Here is a 22,484-nt window from a genome sequence, read left to right on the forward strand (position 1 = left end):
CTTTTATGTATTTTCTCCAAAAAACATGCCAGTGGTACACAATATGAAAATAATGTCGTCAGGATTGACTTTAAGCTTATTTCCTAAGCAAAGTTCTTTTGACATCAAAGTTCAAACCAAGATGTAGACAAGAAAATGTCCCAAATATTGTCACTAATAGTAATGGAATAATGTAACTATTTAAATATGAAAAATATAATATCATAAAGACCATTCTTGACTAGCAAACTCAGATGCACTACCACCTATTGTACTCTCTGGGATCATTATGGTATGAACATTCCTGTACATTTTTATTCCAGTTCATCTGATAGATTTTCCCCAATAATTGTAATGGAGTTGATTTAATATGCAAGTTGATAATATTATGGGAATTTAATCATTAAGGCTCCCAATAAATGTGTTACACTGAAATCATTTCTGTATGTATAATACATTGGTAGGAAGAGAACCTGGATAATGGTTTCTCATTGAGCATATGGAGACATCCCCTTCAAACATACATCTATAGCTCCTGTCTCACAAGTCGGTGGATGTGCGGGAGGATCTCATTATAAAATCATTACGACCCATAGGGTATTTTGAAATCAATTAGTTTCACTTCCTATCACCTTTGAGATCAATATGTCATGGTGTCTTGGTCATGCTTCTTAACAGGAAATGAAGACATAAAGGATGCTGTTGATCAGTCATTTGTCCTTAGCTGTATGCCTACCAGTAATTTGTTACTACAATAATATGGCATGTAGGGTGGTATGAGTGAGTGATTGAGTATGGTCTTGCACTGTCTAAAGAAATCAAACAGTAATATCACAACAGGTAACCACAGAAATGGGTTCTACACATTGTACCCGAGAGGTTAATTGATTGGTGGATGCGTGAATCCTTTAACCACTAAGCTACCTCCCCTTCTTTTTTTTTTGAAGAGTGGTATGAAACATCAGATTTATGTTTGTCATTGTACAAATTGCTTGAAGTAGGTCAATTGGCAGTTTATGACGTGTTTGATACTGGATTCTGGAACTTTTGTGATGTGAGATCACTTTACTTACCGGTATGCACTTGGAAATGAAGAAATGGATACTGGTTTCATATTTGCCATTCTTCTCGGCAGTATAGATTGAATGTTGTCCACCAATAAACATGCCATAAAACAACCATCAGCATCCATTAATGTATTTGATGCTTTTACAAACAATAGTACTTTTCTTACCCACTTCCAAGTAGTGACATTGCACTGATATTGGCATTTGCAAAGACCAAGGAGGATATGTTTGTATTTTTGTTGTTGCTTCAAGACAGTTTGGTGTACTGATATGGCTTATGAGAGGCCATTCTGGTTCATGTCATCAGGCTTTGCTTGATGGGTGTCTATCTGCCTATAAATGTCTGACTCCACAGCTGATTTTAAGAAGAAATTCGTTCAAACTTTTAGATTTAGATTCAGTCTTACATTCTCAGATGTCAATGTTTCTTGTTTGAAAGTGCCCTTCTGTAATATAATCTGCACAAAGATTTTGTATATTTTGTTCGCATTTGAAAATGCAAGAAGAAAATAGAATGGAATTCCCAATCTTCAATATCAGTTTCTTGTAGCACTTACGTCACTGGTAATTTTCCATACTGAGAAATGCATATGTTGTCCTACAAGGTGCAAGTCAATGATCCCTTGATAAATCCCTGTTAAAGGGTTTTAAAGGGATTTGTGATGCATTGTCAAGTGTGATTACTTCATACATATTTATAAGTGACCGTAGTATATCAGCAGGGCCACAATATTGCGGCATTAACTTCTCTCAGATGCTATTTTCATAGGCAATAAGCAATAAATAGACCTTTCTTTCAGTTTTCGTGTGATAGATAATGCCCTATATTTAACACCCTATTTGAGTTTTGGAATGTGATTCATTTCTTTATCATGCTATTTTGCAAATGATTCATGCTGGTAGTACTTCGACATAACCAATTTGAGCTGTGCAATCATAACGAATCTCCATTTAAGGTTATTAAACCTTTGAATTTTACAATTAATTTTGATTACTCACAAAAATTACATTTGCATGATTTGATATCTATAAGGACCTGGTATAGCAATGTCAAGAAAAGTGAAGATTGACTTGTAGGTGTTGCTTACAGTAAAAGAATCTTTATCACCCAATATATATTTCAACTGCACGTAACACTGTTGGATACCCTTACATATAATAGTACTTATATGACTTCAACGTCCACTGATGGTGTGACAAGCCACACTTTGCGACACAACATCATCACAATGTCATGTCATTCATCCTGGAAATCTATTTACATGTAATGTTGGTGTTCCATTGTAGGCAAGTATTGACGGTGGACATATTTTTGTTGTTGCTAGATACCATCAAATACTGTTGATTTGACTGTGTCCCATTGACCATGTAGATCCAACTGTAGAGGGATTTCAATACCTGGCTCAGTGCCACTGGATTTATACATACCAAGTACAATGCCTCTCCAAATTAAATATATAATGCCATGGAAGCACACCCATGGGCCAACATAAGCATGATTAAGCATTCATGTCATAAGGGCTTTGGAAGGGTTGCAGGAATTGCTTAACTTTCCATGCTGAAAGAGGACTTTGGCACTGTGTTTGGGTGACCTTGCCCTGTGTATTCATCTGTTATTGCTTTGGTTATTTGTATCAAGAAACATTCATATATAATGAAAAAGTCATGTATTCTTCTCTTGTTGGTCGATGACATGCTGCTTGTGAGATGTCAAGTGATCTGTAACGAGAGTACTTCAATCAATGACATTCTGTCTATAACCAGATGAATAGGTGTTTTAGTATGTCCTCACCAGAAAAAGTCATGTATTTTGAATAAATAAACTGTATTTTATGTAATTTGAAGTATGGACAGGGTCTCAGGAAATTAGTGTGTTTTTTGTTCTTATTAGCCTGAGTACCAAATTGCTAAAGACATGTGCTCTATGTGATGAAAGACACTACTCATGCAGTCTTATCAAATGTGTATAGTGTAAATGCACATAGATACATTGAACGTTTTGTTTAAAATAAATATACCAAAATGGAAAAAAATAATATTTGATGAAGTAATAATATATAATCAGTTCATTATTATGAGATTTCTCTCATGCTGAAAGGTATCTGAAGGCTATTAGAGTTTTGTAAGTTCTGACCTTATATGTTATGATTATGCAGGTTAGTCTATAATTCTCCATTTCTCACTTTAAATGTAAATGATCCTTTTACTACCATGAACAGTGTATTGACATGTTTGCTAATATGGGATGCCTCATCAGTGAATTGATATTTAGTGTGCACTATGTCACATTTCCCCCTCAGATAACACATTGTGTTAAATAAGTTCTGTAATATTAGTTGTATGTGATATGTATAATATTTGACCATTCTACCTTTTGGAAGTCTGAATTGGAATTCGGATCAGTATTGGTGTTAGAATTATCTTTTCAATGCTTAGTGTTCCACACAACAAATTGTGTCATTCACAACAAAGACTAGTTCTCTAGTTCTTATGAGGTCATGGGGATCATTCATGGACGGCATAGGTTTTAGAATACAAAGCATCAGAAACAAAATATTTGATGATGTTGCAGAAAATCTTGTCATTCCTTCAGAGAAATCTTGGCTTTCACTCTGAATGTATTACAACTATTACAGCTCTTACAGTCCTAAAGAAAAGACTAATCCAAAGATTAATCGTATTGACTGTTGAATACAACTGTTGCTGCACTACCATGCTGTGCAGTGTAAATCTAAGATTAGCAGTCTGGGGCTTCCACCAACTGTACTGAGACAGGATCAAGTAAATTTGAAGAACTGTGAGATCCTGATTATGATAATACTTATATTAAGTTAGTTTTAGTTATTAAGACGAAGTCCTTCTGAAAATTAAAATGACAAATCCCTTTCCATTTGTAATAGAAATCTCTGCTTATAACAAATGTGATTGTTTAGGTCCAACTGTATAATAAGGAAGCACAATCCAGTAGTGGTGATATCAGATGTTTGGTGAAAACAATTCCACATTACAAAGTTCTGCTTTATCAGTCTGAATCCTCAAGGGAATTCATTGTGGTGTAGGATTTATATAACAACATTTTACAACCTATTGTATTAACACATCAACATGCAAATTAATATTTCCACTGGTTGAGTGTTTCAGATCTACATTGTGCATTGCTAAGGTTGTAAGAATGAAGCACTAATTGTGATTTCATTTGTTCTTTTTTTCTTGTGTAATGGTTTAGAGATTTAGAAATAAACTTTGGTCGATGAAGTATAAATAAACTTGTGTTTCTCTATCATGTTATATGACAAGATTAGTCTGGTGGAAAATGCTAATGCTGTCTTAAGAGCAAGCTGTTTACTACTATTTTTACAGAACAACCATATATTTATTGATTTCTAGGAATGCTTTGTTTTCTTTACAACATACATAACAGAACTGAATTGGCAATTGATTGTGTACAATGTGTACAGTTATTATTTGAAATGGTAATAGTCACTAAAATGCTGCAAAATTGAAGCTGTATATTTTTTTTAAGAAGAGCAGTTAAGGACAACAAATTTGTCTTGGGATATTTTGGGATTGTGTCTTTTGGTGCCATACAGGCATGCCTCCATGCCTAAAGATTGAAAAACTGTGCCCTTAGAGATCAAATTAACATATTCAGCTAGTGTGTGTGGTAGTTGACAGGAAGTAGGATGAAAGTAGTTCAGTGATGACGTCAAATTACAGATGCTGAATGTCAGTACAGAAACACAATACATATACCAGATAATAATGAGTAGTTTCTATACATATATATATCCTCACATGAGCATGTTTTCTCTTAATTGATTTGTACATTAATCTTATTTGTAGATGCACCTATACATAAATTTCACTAAATTCAGTAGTTTGAAACTGATCACAAATGATATCATGTCAATAAGCATTGTATCAAGTTGTTAAGGGGGACATATACACAGACAAGAAAAGGATTTTAGAATATGTTAATATCAGTACAGGAAGCTCAAAATAATAATATGGCATTGTGAGGTCTTTGTTTCCAACACAGGCCAGACCCACTTAGATTATGATGACAAGACTAGAGTCAAGACAACAAATGTGTTGGTGATTTGTCTAGTTCATAGTGAAATTTATTGCATTTAAAAGGAAACATGTCAAAATTGGAGAGACTTGTGATGTACCTATTTTTTTTCTATTTCAGAGCATTTCATAGAAATTCAAAGTGCATTTGTGTGTATGTGTGTGTGTGTGTGTGTGTGTGTGTGTGTGTGTGTGTGTGTGTGTGTGTGTGTGTGTGTGTGTGTGTGTTTGTGTGTGTTTGTGTGTGTGTGTGTGTGTCACACATAGGGTTAAAACAGTAGGCTACAGAAAGATATATGCACATCTTACAAGGAACAAAAAATGGTTTGTGGCAAAATTATTTTAATGATTTTAACAATACTGATGTTTTGATACCAAGTTACTTTTTACAATGAATGTATCATTTTGAGTCATGAGGGCTGATGATTTCAAATTCTGATATAGGTACTGAAATTTGAGATTTAATTTATCTTCTGTCAATCAGCTCTACTTCCATATTATACTTCGACACCCACAAAAATAATTTGTTCAGATATATTTTTAGAAATTAATGTGATCAAAAGATTGCCATATTGTCCTTCACCTGCTGAAGCAGAATGTCAAAAACTTCTTTTAGGCTCACCTAAAATACCTTTTTGGATATGCTAATGTTCGGTTTGCATAGATCAAATGATCCAACTTTAGTTTCAGAAGAAAAAACATGTACACGTATCTTTGGTGTATATTTCATTTGGAGTCTTTTGATAAAAAGTGTCTAATTTCCGAGAAAGCCAGGAGACATGTTGGGCACAGCATCATGGCTGAGTTCAGTGCTTGAAGAGGAACAGAATTCTGTATCCCATCATCAGCTTGCCTGTGGGATATTAGCAAGCACCTCTCAGTGATTAACTGCACTAGAGCAATAATTTGTATGCAAAGTAGGAACTAGGTCAGATATCATGAATTACAGAGGAATTCAGTTTACGTCATCAACAGGAGTAATGGGAGAAATCAAATGTCCTTGGGCTGTGTAGCTTATCTTGTAGGAATAATTAGCTTACACCAGTGGATTGAAGGTCACACAGAAGTAATGGTTACTCAAGTGTTAGCTTTTCATCACATAATTTAACAGTTTGGGTGAGAAAAGTTGGCCACAGAACACAACTTTTTAATTATTGAATCATTTCATTTATTTTTTGATGGAAATGAATTTTAGAATAGTCATAAAATAGATTAGGTCAGTAGTACTTGTTATTTTACTGACAGCATTAGCTAGAGGTTTCAAATGCATCAAATCCGTATGAATACCTTCTGGGGACACAATGTTTATCAACAGTGTTGTAGTTTTCTGTTGCACTGTCTCTCTTTGTGTATTGACACACTTGTGATAGAACATAATCATACAATGGATGACATGTGCAACTGATTCTACTCGGATACCTAGTGGAACAACTAGTTGTTTTGACTTATTGCTTAAACTTACAATGTATTTAATGAGGCATGAAGCTGCACTGGTTCAATCTGAAATTTCAGAAAGCAACCTCAGATTAATACTGACACCCACCCCAGGGCATGTTAATATTTTGCTGTTCGCAGAACATAGGCTTCAGCTGGAAAAATGGATGTTGAGGAACTGGCTTGGAGCAAGAGGTGTAAAATGTTTTTGTCTAGTTCAACAAGCATAAAGTACTAGCATGTATTCATGTCCTTGCATTGAGATCTGATTCACAATACAAGTCTGAAAGATATTCAGGTTCCAGTGGCATGTAAGAACAGTTTCAACCAATCAGTTGGAAGCTACTCTCATTCATGTTACAGTGGTGACTCCAAGTCAAAAGAATTTGTTTCCAAGATTTACAAATGTCATATTGGGGAAAAAACAAATAAGGAATCCAAGGCAGAGAATACTATTCAAAGAAATTATGGACCTAAATAAACCTACAGTTTAAACAATGATAATTACACAAAGTGTGTTATTAAACACTCTTGTTTTATATGAATACACCTGATATTTGCTTCTGTTTATCAAGAATTAACAACATTGGCATTTTTGTTTGAAGGATTATACCAGGCTCACGGTTATTTCAGGCTGTAAATGCAGAATTTGAAATCATTAGTTTTTCCTCCTGATGATGAAACTTTATGTCTGTGACATTTGCAATTTAACACCAGAATAACTTTGACATTCATTCTTCAAGTGTGGTCAGGAATTACAAGATATTACCATAGCAACCAGAAAAATAATCTGAAACAAAGCGTGATTACAGGAAATGGAAAGTGTAATGTAGATTATCTGTATTCAGATTCTTTTTCATGAATTTATAGTATGAATAGTGAAACAGAGTGTGTGGTATATAGTACTGTTTGGAGTGTTCACAGTTAAAGTTTGTTGGCTACAACTAATTTCCTGTAATGCCTGTAGTTAATGGGCAACTGTAAATAGTTTCCCTATCCTTTCTACCACAATACTGATAAATCTTAAAGAGCAGCATCAAGGTTGTGCCGTCAACCTCTAAACTGAGCTTTATACATTTCTGTAACTAATGACAGTTCTGCCCTAAAGGTAGTCATCAAGCCATACTTAATGAATTAAAGAGATAGCTATCACATGGCCTTAAAGGTAATGTACAGTAAAAAGTATGGATTAAATTATCTAAAAAGCTTATTGTGATATGACACTTGGTATTTGTGTTTGATAAACAAGTGCATGCATGCACAATAATCCATTTGAAGGCTTCAGTACAAGAAAATATCACTGTATTGTCATTTAGATGAACACACTGTCAACAAAATATAGTGTATTATCCTCTTTGATCTCAATGTTTTACCAGCCGAGAGTCTGATATGCATAAATACTGGGGGTAGGTTAAAGTTTTGCTGCTTTAAAGCTTTATATAACAAATAAATCCTATATGATTTTTTTGGGGGGTTTGTTTTGACATTTACCATGTTTTCAAAAGTTTGGATACAAAGTGCTTATCGTGTTCTGATTGAAGCTTATACAAGTTGTACAAAAAAATATCTAGTTCACTTTGGATAGATTTATTTACATGAACCTCATGTATATAAATAGCTGATAATATACTGAACATCAAAAGAAACAGTACTCTATTTTTGACAAATGGAAGACATAAACATGAATGCTTACTTTTATGAGATTTCATTTTTTTCTAAAGTTGTGTTTCTTTTGCCATTCAGTATATATGTACAACATTCATCGACTTCTCTCGACTTTCAAGAAGCAAGCAAGTCTGTGTATATAGGTTATTATGGAAATCTTATTACCAGTAAGTCCTCCAGCAAAATCATAAATTGCTCAAATGCTTAACAGAATACTTACATTGTAAGTTTGTTAGATTGTCTATGAAAACTCTTTGAACATATAATAGAGCTTACATATTTTGCACTGAAAGTACTCTTTGAGCTTTCCAACATATCTTTTTATTGAGCTTGCAGCAGAAACATTCACAACAGTTCAGACTGCTGAGTTAGTGTAATAAGGCATACCATTCCCCAGCCATGTTTGTATATTCTAGAAGGCGATATTCAGATGTACATGATGTGTGATATTTGGAGGAAAATGTATAAAGTACAGTAATTACAGCCCCAGCATCTCAGGGAGGCTGATCAGTGTGTTGTGTAACTTGAGAGTCCGTGGGGGGCGGCAGCTGCCCCACTCCAACACTTGCAGCCCCCCAATCCAGGCTTACCTTGCAGGAGAAAATAGCATCCATGCTCTCTCACATACAAAATGGATGAAGCTAGGAGACTGGTAAACCACACTTACAGAGGCAAAGGGTGGCACGAAAAACAAAAGTTAATTACTCACATAAATACATGATGAACACACAGCTCTCCTGTGAAGCAGTGATTTGAAGATTGGGAAGTGTGGGAAACTGGGATGGATGGATGGATGTGTGCAACTTGACAATTCCTTGTAAATGTTTTCTTCAGGTGTCAGAGACCTACCTGTAATCATATCATCGATGGGATTATGATTCACAACAAACAAAATCAACCAAAATGCTAATCAGGTGTGTTAGAGAACACAAGCAAATGATCTGGAGATCATTCCACTGAGAGTCTTAGAAACAGCAGGATATAGCGGATATTAAATTTCACACCCACCGGGTGGCACCTGACTTATTCATGAAGGACTGTTTGAGGAGACAGCAGTGAAAACCCTTCACATAAGGATTAATTGCCTGTGTTATTACTGGGAGGGGGATGCCCCTTTGTTGTCTGTCATTGCCAAACTGGAGGGATTGGTGTATACCCGAGTTCCATGTCAACTATCCTGCTGATGTACCCGATGCTGTTATTGAAATTAACAAGGCTTCACACGATGATTCCAACTCAGCAGGGGTAATGATGCCACGTCAGCCATTGCTTCTGTAACAAGCGCACAGATACCTTATTTCTTCATGTTCTCTTGGTTATTTTCGTATTATTTGGGGTTACTTTGAATAGATATGTTATGGCAGCATGTGATATGGTTTTGAAATGCTTTATTAGATGTGATATATTAGTGTTGAGATGCTCCTGACACATGGTTAGAGTGCCATAAACAATACTGGTTACATTGTCAGAACACATCGTTTTATACTGTTAGAAATTATTTCAATACATTCAAGAGATGCCAAGGCACTGACAGCATAATGATAATGTTTTCTACTAGAACAGTTGTAATGAATCATACATTTAAGCCACTGGTTATCAATTAGAAGTACAATGTTCTTATTTTGATGAAAAGGACCTAAATATTGATGTATACTGCTACTACAAGAGTTAATTGTGGATAATCATTCAGATTTATTTACCTCTTCAAGGCCGATCATGTCATGTATATCACAAAACAAATCAATATGATGAGGAAACTCAGCAGCAGCCTAATGCTACTTCTGTTTTTACCCATGTTATTTCATTACTGAGGTGATGTTGTGCACTGACCTTCTCATTTATTAAAAACTTGATAATGTCTTCTGAAGCAATCATTAAGCAAACTCTACTAGTGAAATGTGGAGAATGAATGCACAGTGCAAAATGCATTTTTATTTAAGTATCATCAAGAAACTTAGGGGCATTATATTTCTAAAAAAGTCTACTTTATGTGCAGAAGAAACTTTAGAAAATACTTTTCATTTGAATATATCTGTTAGTACTGGCACAGTGTTGACCAATGGTGTTTCAAAGTAACAGGACATTGGGTCCTGTATGTTTCAGATTAACAATATGTATAATAACAAATATAAGATTTATAAACAGCAAACAAGTGTCACATGTCACAAATAACAACTTCAGAAGAAGTCATTGTGAAATATTCAGTCAGACACTGGGGTTTGTGACTTCTATCTGACCACTGGTGAAGCTGCTGGACTTGCCAGACGGTCAGATGCTATTCGTGAACACTGCTGGCATCATTATTGTCAGGAGATTTTGTCTTTGTAAACTCTAGAATATAGAAAATGTAACGTTAACCAAATAGCTAAGTATAGTCACATTCTGCATTTTTGAGATCATTACTCAAAATAGCAAGCTGAGTGAGAGATTTGAGATTTGGTTCTGTGAGTTTGATATGGACATCCATTGTCATTTTGTGATAGCAATAGTTTTCAATCAGGGAAGAAATTAGACCATCAGCAGAAGTATTACCCTTGACTGATGACTGCAGCATCATGGCGGGACATGATATTGTAGGGCAAATCACGCCCTGAGAGACCGCTGTACAGGCTGTGTGTCATCATTTTGTAGTAATCGTTCTTGAGGATTCAGAGATATATGTTAGAAGGTTAAGAGACTATGAATGAAGACTTATTATTTTATTATTTTCAGATCTGCTGACCATTATAATATCTTGATAAAAAATTCAAATTGAAGCTTTTTTTCATGAATTGTATCTTTGCCTGGCCTGATATGGACAAATGATACATACTCAACAAACTTTTCCCAGTGTTTTTTGTTTTGTCTTTCTTTACTTTTCCATACCCAGGCAATACTGCTTAAATGTAAAATAAAGAAAAATTGAAGGGTCAAATTTAAGTTTGTATTTTCTTTCAACTACTGACATTTTGAGAATGAAATGCCCATTAACCAACAACTAAAGAGAAAATGCAATTTCTATCGGTATTCAAGGCAATATGGGAACAACAAGAGTTTCAAATAATGTAACCATAATAGAAATTTAACCTTCATCATGTTTGATGTGTCTACCACAAGTCCATTCTACTTCTATTCAGCACCTTTGCAATGCTCTTTTATATAATTGATATACTCTAGTATAAAATCGTCATCAAATATTAATTCCATTTTTTCCTATTTCAGACATTTGTGGTCATTTCCAGACGAGTCACAAAGAAGACTATATACCGGTTTTCAGCAACTCGATCTTTCTACATTTTCTCCCCATGGAGTCCTATACGAAAGATGGCTGTGTTTATCTCCACCAATCAGTTCTTTGACTATTTAGTCATCCTTACCATCATCACAAACTGTGTCTTTCTTGCTTTACCAACCATGCCATTCACAGAAACCTCTGAGTAAGTATGAATCTCCTCCCCCATTGGGGTATGAGTGAGTTTAACACTTATTTTAGAAAAGCTCAGTCTATAGTGAGTAAGTGAGCGTAGTTTTACCCCTCACTTGTCAACATTCAAACTATATGGCATCAATCAGTAAATAATCAAGTCAATCCAGTGATCAAGAATATCGGCATTGATCTACACAACTGGGATACAATGACGTTTCAATCATCCCATCCCGGTAGTTGCCACTTACGACAAACTTGGGTTACTGAAGACCAATTCTTACACGGATCTTGACAGGTTACTTAATCCATAAAAGTATGGTAAGTCAATATTAGTTCCTCACATAGTGCAGTGGAATCCTTATTCAAAACTGAATCCAGATAATCAGCTATATAAACCATTGCTTTGACAATGTGGCTATCCTCACTGTACCTAAGGTGATGTTGGTTACCATCTTCCCAGTATGGCGGCAGGTAGATCACTTGGTGATTGTTTCCCTCTTCAACCGACATCTAGACTTTGAGTCACCAACATCCTTGTGTGATTTAAAAAATGCTTATACTTCAACGAATAGACAATAATAAGCAAATTCAGTGCATTCAATGTAATTGCTCCATCAAGGTTTATCAATGTGCTAAATAATTTTGATTGTATACACATGGAAGACTGCTAATTCGAGGGAAATTATCACCAAGCAATCTACCTGCCACCATATTGGGATGATGGTAACGCCCATTACCAGTATCACCATAAATACAGTGATCCCCTGGCCTTTATCAAACATTGTGTTGCTCCAGGCCTCATGGCAGAAAGTGCAAGCCCTATTGCTTTGGAAATTATTTTACTTCTTAACATTCTGTTTTGACATCTTGGCCACCATTGCTTGGCTGCTGGAATAGGTGTCTCCAGCTCCTTCTCTGTTGTCATAAGTTTGCCACAGAATTCCCCTTGGTCTATTCTTAAAATCAGCAGTCAGTTAAAATTACTCATCTGAAAATTGTGACCTCATCCATGTGAGTCCTCTTTGTGTGTAATCCAATCAGAAGACTCGTACAAAATCATTTTGTTCTTTACTCCAACTGGATCTGGTAGGATTTGAGGCAGCATGTATGTGTCACATGTTTCTGATTTAGAACTTTGTTGCAATCATGAAAGAACCATGCAGTTTGATTGGCTGTCTATTTTTAGCTTCATTCCCTTCAAATAATGCTATGTTGGCAAATGGTGTACACGATAGAATGAAATATATTAGACTTTATAATTAAGAATGTCCTTAGCTGTCTTCAAAACAGTCTGCAATGGGTGAGTGAGTGAGTTTAGTTTTGTACTGCACTCTAGCCTATAATGAGGGTCAAATAGATATTAAGTGTCATCTTGCCAGAGTCTTTATACCTGTAGGAAATGGATTGTTGCTCATATGTTCAATCACTAGTTTGTATAAGCACTAGTGGGGTGGTTCGATTATTTGAAATAATGGAAGGTTGGTCGCAGTGACTAAATGACAAAGCAATTGATCTTGTTTGCTTATACACTGGCCCAAAAAAGAAACGCATAGGTGAAAATCCAATGTTATGAGAGATGATTTATTAACTTAAATTGCACAAAAAGTAATGGAACTTGAGCAATGATAATGCACACGGGTATTAACAAATGTGTGTCAAGACATATACAATCATTCACAGTGGTATTAAGCGTCTCTATTTTCCATGGCATAGTGAGAAAGTCAGTATCTGGTGTGACCACCACGGGCATCAATCACTGCTCTGCATCGCCTGGGCATTGACTGTATAAGACGTCGTATCCGCCTTTGTGGGATTCTTCTCCACTCATCTCGCAACGCATTCACCAACTGTAGACGTGTCTGTGGCTGCGGCTGTCGACGTCGTAACCGTTTACCCAATTGGTCCCATAAATGTTCAATTGGGTTCAAATCCGGCGATTTTGAGGGCCATGGAAGAACTGTAATGTTGTTGTTGGCAAGGAAATCCGTGATAATGCGTGCTGTGTGCGGTCTTGCATTGTCGTGCTGGAAAATTTCCCTTCTAGCGTCAATTGTAGGAACAACATGACGGTTCAGAATTTCATCCCGGTAGCGTACAGCATTGAGATTCCCTTGCACATGCACCAACTGTGTCCTGCCGTTCATAGATATGCCTCCCCACATCATTACACCTCCACCACCGTGTCAAGAGGTTCCATGCCCGAACGTTCCTGCACCACTGAAGACGTGCACGACGGTGATGGGGATGCAGAACAGGTCCTGCATGAGGTCGCATAGGTCGAATTCCATGCTCTCTTAGGCGATTCCTGATGGTTTGTGGAGAGACTCTACGCAGCCAAGGAACGTGATCAGCGGTATACGTAGCAGTGACGGCCCGATTACGCAGATGAAGCACCCGGATGTAGCGGTCTTGTGCTGGAGTTGTCACCCTTGGTCTCCCACTCCTTGGACGGTCTCTGGTCGAGTTGTGGTGCGTGTATCGTTGCCAGAGACGGGAAATCGTGCTCTGCCTCACATTCAGACGTCTGGCAACTGATGACTGACTTTCCCCAGCTTCCAGACGTCCAATGGCTCTATTTCTGTTTTCTTCATTTAACCTTGGCATTTTTCGCGTCGCATAGAAAGAAATTCGAAGAATGAATCGCAACAGGACCTGTCCCCTTTTATAGCCATCATAATCAAGATTGAGATCCTGCATTTGCACGTGCATAATGCTTTCAGATTTTCCCACGTGCAGATTATACAAAGCGTTTTCAAGGTGCTGTGGTGTGGCGAATAATCACCAGAGGTTGTGTTTGTTTGTCTGTTTTGGTTGTATTGACTATAAAAACACTTAATATTTACATTAATTGTCATTCCATTCCATATTTTCCGAAAAAATCTACTTTAAAAATGAGATTTCAGCTATGCGTTTCTTTTTTGGGTCAGTGTACTTGAACACCAACGATTCTGCAACACTTGTTTGCATTAACAATATTTTTTCACAAGATTGGTTTTGACTGTTACATTGTATAAGCAGTGCCAGCTTGTTCCAAGTTAGGATTGAGTTTATCTTAAAGACTCCAATAGATTTATGTTCCTAACATACTAGTCAACCTTTGAAGATGTGGAATTTGCAAACGGATTTCATACAAAATAATCAAAGAACTACTGTTTTTTGTGCATTAACTAAAAAATCAGGAAATTTCATAAGTGACACTAACCAATTATTTTCGATGATTGATCGACTGTATTGCGTAAATCATCAGTTATTACATTTTAACCAATTCCCAACACTAATAAGCATGACTCTTTACAGGCAGCTAGACTATTCAGTGGCACAAAACAACACTATTTCAATTAATATTAAGGATGTGTAATCTTGATCTTGTTCAGTGTATTGATAGAACATGCATTTTCTAGTTGTGTGTAGGTTTGAAGGATAATTATCTCTTTATTTTTTGCAGTATTGTAATAAGGTAATTGTATGTAAAAGAATGTATCACCTCTAATGAGTTACACTCCAGCAGCAGGAATTTTATTGTTAGTTGACATTTGGTTCAGGGATAATGAGTAAATCATAACTGCAATGATATCTAATCATGTTCTGAGTAACTGATTAGTGTTAAAGAGACCAGAGGACAGAGCAACTGTGCTATAGTAAAACCACAATGAATGACAACCATTTAATTAGCATAGTTTCTTTCACTTCTGGAGTTAAACAAAGTGCATATTTCACTTAAATTCTATTTCACCTAAATTTTGTTCGTGGAAACAAGTGACATCTTATATATGTCTTGAAATGTTTGGTAGCAAATCAAAGATAGAATCAGTTTTACGCCCAAAGTTACCATCACCTGTGCACTTATTTTGGTGCATTGTGCTTATTATAGATGTAAGAGCTATTTTCATCTTGGCAGCAGCAAGTGTAACTGCAGTTGCCTTTCATTATCAGTTTGATGGCTCAGGACCAAAACATTTGTTCACTTGTTTCAATCTGAAATATGGCCTCTAAATATACATATATATTTTTGGGGGGAGGTGGGGCTGAAGCTGATGTTTCTGCAAAATAACTCCCCGTGGGGACCACTGTGGAAGAGATGTTCCCTCAACCGTGAGATGGATTGTATGGTCTGACCCATGTAACTGGAATTCTTTATGTTTATTGTAGGTAAAGCAGAAATTATATTGCAAGTATATATTTTCTGAAGCAAAGGTTCCACCAGTCCCAACTCAAGAAAAAGTCAGTCATTAAGTATTTGAGGGCAATGCTGTATAGAAAGACAGTTCATTGTTCTAGAGGTTCCCAACTTTTTGTAAACATGATCAGATAAAACATATGTTTTATTTCGGACTGCACGTTCTCAGTAATGATCCAATATAGTGTAGCTGGTTGTTCAAGCAATACGCTGTAATAGCGGATTAACATACAAGATGAAGGGGTTATGAGATTTGGATTTGACAAACAAATTCTATAGTTATTAAAATATCAATAGGCTGGAAACAATATCCCAAATGCTGCAAACTAAAGGTCCAAGTCAGGATTATGCTCATGTCCGGTACATTATGCTTGAGTAACCATTTTGCTGATTGTGCATTTTTGCCACCAATAAACATGGGTGTATACTCTCCTGTGCTCTGCAGTTTTTGTAAATTGCCCACAAATATTCTGGAATAATTCTTTTGGTAAATTTAGATCTTTGAATTAATTTTATGTACTTTTTGTTAGGTTTCCATCAAGTGGTGTTCATAGTTAAAAGACATAGAATGTGATAAAACAGTCCTTAAACCTCAAACTTAGACACATTTGCGAAGGCTTTAATGATAGCTCTGTAATGACATTTATCAATTTGTTTTCTTTTGTTGCAGATATGTGTTCCTAGGAATATACACATTAGAGATGTTTATCAAGTTAATAGCAAGAGGATTTTTTATCAACAAATACACCTATTTGAGGGATCCGTGGAACTGGCTGGATTTTATTGTCATAGTAATAGCGTAAGTATGTTTTAGTCATATGTTGAAGTCAAGCTTTATATTTCCACTATTTTTGCAATTTGTCAAGCCCAGCTGGAGATGTGCTGAGAATGTGTACTTCAGTTATTTAATTTCTCCACCTATAGTAACATTTTGTATGGTGGAAAAACATATGTCTACATTCTTTTAAAGCATGAAGATTATCCTGCCACAGAATTCCTTCATTCTGCACAATGTCATAACATGTATTTTAAGATACTGCCAACGAGAGGTTCCATAAAGAAATTTATATTTCTGCTCAATGTGCAATGTGCGAAACATCACTGTTTGAGTCTGTATTGTTCATATTTTGTTTAGTCTACTTATGTGAATGTAGCTTATAAACCTAATTCTGATCACTGCCTTTAATGGTCATTATCCTTTCTACTTGCACCAATACCCGGTAAGAGGTTTTACTCCCAATGTAAAACCTGGGAATAGGTTTAACTAGATTTAAGTAAAACCTATTCCCAGGTTTTACTAGGAGTAAACCCTCGTCCCGAAAGTACCGGTTTGGAGCGATCAGCCACCGAAATCTGCATTCACAGGAAAGGAAAAACAAAAACTCTGACAACAGTGTTTTAATTGAAATTGAACGTCATTGTAACACTTCCGAGAGCGACAGTTTGTGTTGTACCGGAATCTCCCTCTGAAGTAGGAACCGACACTGTCGCAGACGTCTGAGTTTTCTTTGGAGCTGAACATGAGAGAACATCTGACGCCATTGCTTGTTGTTGATCACTGGTTCTCTTGTAAACCCTCACTGCCTCGCTTTTGTGACCTACAATAAAAGAATTCATCTTGATAAGTCATTTCAAATTGTACATAACCGTTTGAAAAGCAATTTATATGATATTGTAATCGCTTTGCTTGGGGCCATCATTGGGATTCGAACCCGGATCTTGGCATGTTAACCATAACACATGTTGACATCACAAGTTCTAGCATTTAAAATCGCCAAATTGCAATTTGGCCCAGTCACTTCAAGTTTCAGTCGTGTTTTGCAGATATTCATTGAGTTACATACCAGTTTGTTCACAAATCTGTTGCTCGCTTATGTTTGCCTCGTAGAGACGGGTAGCAGCAGTGCATCTGAGCGAGTGGTTCGTTTTCCTTCCTTCAATTCCGGCTTCAGCACATATTCTCTTCACCGTTGTCTGGATTGTGTTGTGGCCCATGGGCGACTCTAGGTATCATTTTCCATCCTTAGGTTTCTTCATCGGGGTGAAGTAAAACGCATTTGCTCGAGTTGAAGATGGTAGGCTGGAAAGTTAAATTGTGTTGACATAGAATCAATTAAGTATGAAATGTTTGCATTTGTCATTTATATGCCCCTAAACCAATGCGTGCAATCATCATCAGGGAGTAAAATTATAAGACAATTTACATGCAGTATGGGTCAAGTCACCCGCATGATGTGATTAAATGAGTGGTATATCTAAAGAATGTATAACATGTATCAGAAATGTATCAGAAAACATCTAATACATACCAAAGTGACTTGTACTTCATGAAAAGGCGCACATAACATCGTTCCGGGTTCTTGGTATTTTCATACGCTCGCACCTTTTTCTTCTGCAGTTTCCTGTCTTTCACTCCCCCGGCATTTGTCTTAGAGACGTCTTCCACATACTGCAGGTACCTGCGGCCGTTCTGGTCTGTATGTGGGCCTGTAATCTGAGGTTGTTGGTGTAGTCTTAAACTCCGATGTTCCTTTCCACCTCTCAAGGCGAAGTTAAGTCCTGGAAAATAAAATTCCGTACACAATTATATAATGTTTATCTATTTTGGTCTTAACACGGGATTCAAAATATCCATCCAAACTTTGTTTGGTTTGGTTTGCCTCAAAGTGAAGTCGGGCATTTTGTTCCAGTTAATCACATTTATTTTCGATGTGAAGGTTTGATTGTAAATGCCAAAATTGCTAATATCCGACTTTTCGACAGGGAAATCAAATGCAAAATGCAACTCACCAGTTAAGTAGAGGACTGTGTCCAGGAGTTTTTGCGGCGTGCCTTCTCCAAGAGCCCCCTTCTCCCACAGAGTGTTCTCCTCGTCTCGAGTTATCACCTCTGTAGGTTTTCTCACGTCTGCTCCAAGACCAGCTGTGGACCTCTCACGCATGCATGCGTCCAGTGCCTGTCTGCTGTCCTGGAACTCTTCGCCTTCCATCAGATTGTAAGGAGATTTGTTAGCTTTCAAGTGTGACGCTATTGCCGTGAATAGCCCATACACAGTAACAGCTGGGTAGCAAGTCCCGTCCACTTTCCTCGCCTCGAATAGGAAATACTTTAGGGCTGTATTTATATCTTTAGCAGTCATATCCAGCAAGTCTTCAGTCAAGACGGACAACGACAGCGCGATGTTTGCATCCATTGACCTCGTCCGACGCTCTTCTTGCCATCGCCTGAATACTCCTTTCGCCCAATCATTTTTGTACCTTGTCGTTCTTGGAACACATCGAGATAATTTCCTTTCAATATCTTCCTCAGTCAAAGGTGCCGCGAAACGGAACAGAAAATCATCATCATCATCATCAGCAGCAGCAGCAGCAGCAGCAGCAGCAGCAGCATTGTCATCATCTTTCTTAAACTGCGACTGTGTTAAAAACATTTCGTCTTCGCTCTGGTTTGCCATGGTTAGCAATGAGCGGATTCAAGTAACCACGTGGTATATAACTGACTCACTCACAAAAAACACGTGCACTGCGTGAAAATCCCGTGCGTTTTCTAACTTGTGCATTAGAGTTGCGACATTGCTGTCATTCCGAATGTTCGCGGTATAGTGAGGTCCTAATTCCTTATAACGCAATATTTAAAATGACGGTTTATAAGCAAGAGAAAAAACTTCGGAGGCGTTTTTTCTCCTATACTTATCAAACTGTTATGCTGTTATGGACAGATAGGAATTAACAATATCCTGATGGCATAACTGATCATTAGTTGTTGTTTTTGGGGGGTGGGGTGTGGGGTTCACTATCTTTTCTCCACCATGCACCAGACAATTTATGTCAAACTGGCATGAACCCAATATATATGACTAATTGTTTGTTTCTGTCTGTCATTGACTAATACCTGGATAACTGTTCTCTTCATACCTCTGGCAGTTTTTACAGTTTTGGAATGATCATTATTTTGTGCATCAAGCATAAAAAACACATACAATAGAAAATCAATGGGATCAAGGATAATGATTATGTACTTAATTGATTGTTGCAGGCAACTTTTCTAAATTGCCACTGAATTGAATCCTTGACATTGTTGTATTAAAGTGAGGCATTAGTATCTCTTTAATGCTATCATGCACAATAGGAGGGCAACTTGACCTGATTACTGGCTTTTGCTTTTGAGTTGTGTGGTAATGAATGGAAAAAAATCATTGTAGGCTTAATGTCAAATGTTCAGGTTATGAGGATGTGTGTGGTTCAACATTCATGGAGATTTGATGGTATTAATTTAGCTTTCTGACAGTCCAGGCAATATCTACTCAGTGTTGATGTAGAGAATCTCACCCAAGTATCTTATACTTTGAATATATCGACATAAGCTGATGATGGTGGGAAAGCTCCGAGGTGTTACAATGAGTTTTTCTACTTTAATCAATGTCTTGATATTTCCTGTATTAAAAGAAACAAATGAGACAATATGTTTATGGTTAACATAGTGTACAACAAGTACTCATTTGCGAATGCATTGACATATGAGAATTATGAAAGCGCCTCTTTAATTCTGCTGAATCTTTTGCATCTAAGATATATTCTATACTGATAAAATGTGTATGAGAATTTACAGTGTTTATGAATGATGCATTAAATGACTATACAAGTTACATGCCTATCTTTTGGTCAAATTGCAAAGTTGTCAATAGTATATGCTAATGAGAAATATTACCATGCTAAAAATGTGTTATTGATGGTGGAAAGTTGTATGCAATGTTATTACCCTGTAATGCTACAGTTAAGGTTCATCTGGTACTCAGTCACCTTATCTCCAACCAATGAGATCAGCAGTTGATGGTTATTTAGTGGCACTGACTGAATTAGATGTACATAAATATATTTGTAAGTTAAAGGTATGCCAAAATGTAAATCTCAAGCTAATGCTTACTCCTGTTGACCAGTTGTTGATGAAAAAAACCTCATTAGAAATAAATGTACTTACGCATGAAGACATTATTTTACCATTTTATATACTCTGTTAGACTCTAAAACTGGAATAGTATAATTACTGGACATAGTTGCATCCCATACCCATACAAGGATCCACTCTGTTCATCCTGATAGTGCCATACTCATGGTTTTCATTTATGACTGTCTTTCCATATTAAGTCCTTTTTTCACTCACTGTCTGAGCTGAATATGGAGTATTGTAAAATGACAAGTGACAGCTGAATCATTTACAATGAAATGATTTCACATTCTGTTATAGTATTGCATAATGACTTTGTGACAGTTCAGGCAAATCATGGGTTTGTTTCAAAGATGGAAACTGGTCATTCAGCCTGTTGGAAGATGGTGTACACTTTCATAGCAAATTATTCCTTGTTCTCATAGTCATGTCTTCTGTTTTATTTCAGCATTGCTAAAATAGTTTTTCATTGTATTATTTGAGAAATGTTGAGTTGAGGGTATAAATGTTGATCTGTTTACATAATTTTCATTTCAAACAATACTTGACACCTAGTTTACGATCCTGAACATCCACCAGTATACTGTTTGGGAACAGACATGCCTTTCACTTTAAAATCACCAGACCTTTCTATCCCTAATCGTATCTGTAAAATCAGCCTTTTTTGATGAGATAAAACAAAGTTATGCAGTGGTAGTGCAATCAGCGATGATATTTGTTCCCAGGTATGTCACAACTATTATCCAAGCTGCAGCTCCAGGCTTTTCTGTTGGCAATCTCACAAGTCTGAGGACATTCAGGGTATTCCGAGCATTAAAAACAGTGTCCATTATACCAGGTAGGCCTCTTGATGCTTCATGTACTTCCATCTTGCTCTGTGATACAATTGATGATAGTGCTAGCAATAGTCATCTTTTATAGTATCCATGTAAATGTATATTTGATAAATATCTTGGACCTCTTTGACACCAGAGCTTCATTTCAAAAGTTCTGTCATCACATCCATCACTCCTATTAATGTCTACATACTGAATTTCCCTTATGTTGTGTCATTCCAGTCCAGCTCAAAACAAAAGCTATGGTATCGAATGAGCTTATGATAAATTGGAAATGATGTTCACTTGATAACAGTAATGAACAGGTGTAAGTGTTTGGTTTATATGAAATTAATATTTGACTTAATTTTGGGTCTGCATTGTGTTGATTATATAAATCTTTTTGTGATTTAACGGAATTCAAACTTAGATTGTGAAAGTGTTATCAAACCTTATTCTGTTGTACCATTCTTTCAGGCCTGAAGACTATAGTTGGTGCCCTGCTTCGAGCTTTCAAGATGCTGATTGAAGTGATAATGTTGACAGTGTTCTGTTTGATGGTGTTTGCTCTGTTTGCTCTGCAAGTGTACATGGGAGGACTCAGACAAAAATGTGTTCTGAACTTTAACCTCACACAGTCCGATTCTATATATGTTACCCACTACACTGAGCATATACGGAACTCAAGTAAGTAACTCATTCTATAATCCTCATTACACAATCATTCTCACATTCCAACAGGATATTTTACAATTCTACATTGTGACTGGTCTGTCATAGTCTGTCTCACAGTCCCTGAACCTCATTATTTTGCCTAATGCCAAGCCTCTGCAGTGCTAAAGCCTTAAATGAAGCAAACCTAGATTTCCTCAGGTTCTAAATCCCTGGTCTTTCTGGGGCTCCTTCTCTATTAAAATGGATTTGTT

General features: G+C 36.6%; 1 protein-coding gene across 1 annotated transcript in view; it reads left to right on the forward strand.

Moving 5' to 3' along the window:
- Window positions 1–22,484, forward strand: part of LOC137278277 (sodium channel protein 1 brain-like) — a 66,968-nt gene that overhangs the window by 13,756 nt on the left and 30,728 nt on the right. Inside the window, exons 3-6 of the mRNA XM_067810517.1 lie at window positions 11,418–11,632; window positions 16,470–16,598; window positions 21,469–21,581; window positions 22,036–22,245. Coding sequence (XP_067666618.1) covers window positions 11,418–11,632; window positions 16,470–16,598; window positions 21,469–21,581; window positions 22,036–22,245 — 667 coding nt within the window. The remainder of the gene's footprint in view (window positions 1–11,417; window positions 11,633–16,469; window positions 16,599–21,468; window positions 21,582–22,035; window positions 22,246–22,484) is intronic.

The sequence above is a fragment of the Haliotis asinina genome, chromosome 3, assembly GCF_037392515.1.
Source record: "Haliotis asinina isolate JCU_RB_2024 chromosome 3, JCU_Hal_asi_v2, whole genome shotgun sequence".
In the NCBI taxonomy this organism is placed as follows: Eukaryota; Metazoa; Mollusca; class Gastropoda; order Lepetellida; family Haliotidae; genus Haliotis; species Haliotis asinina.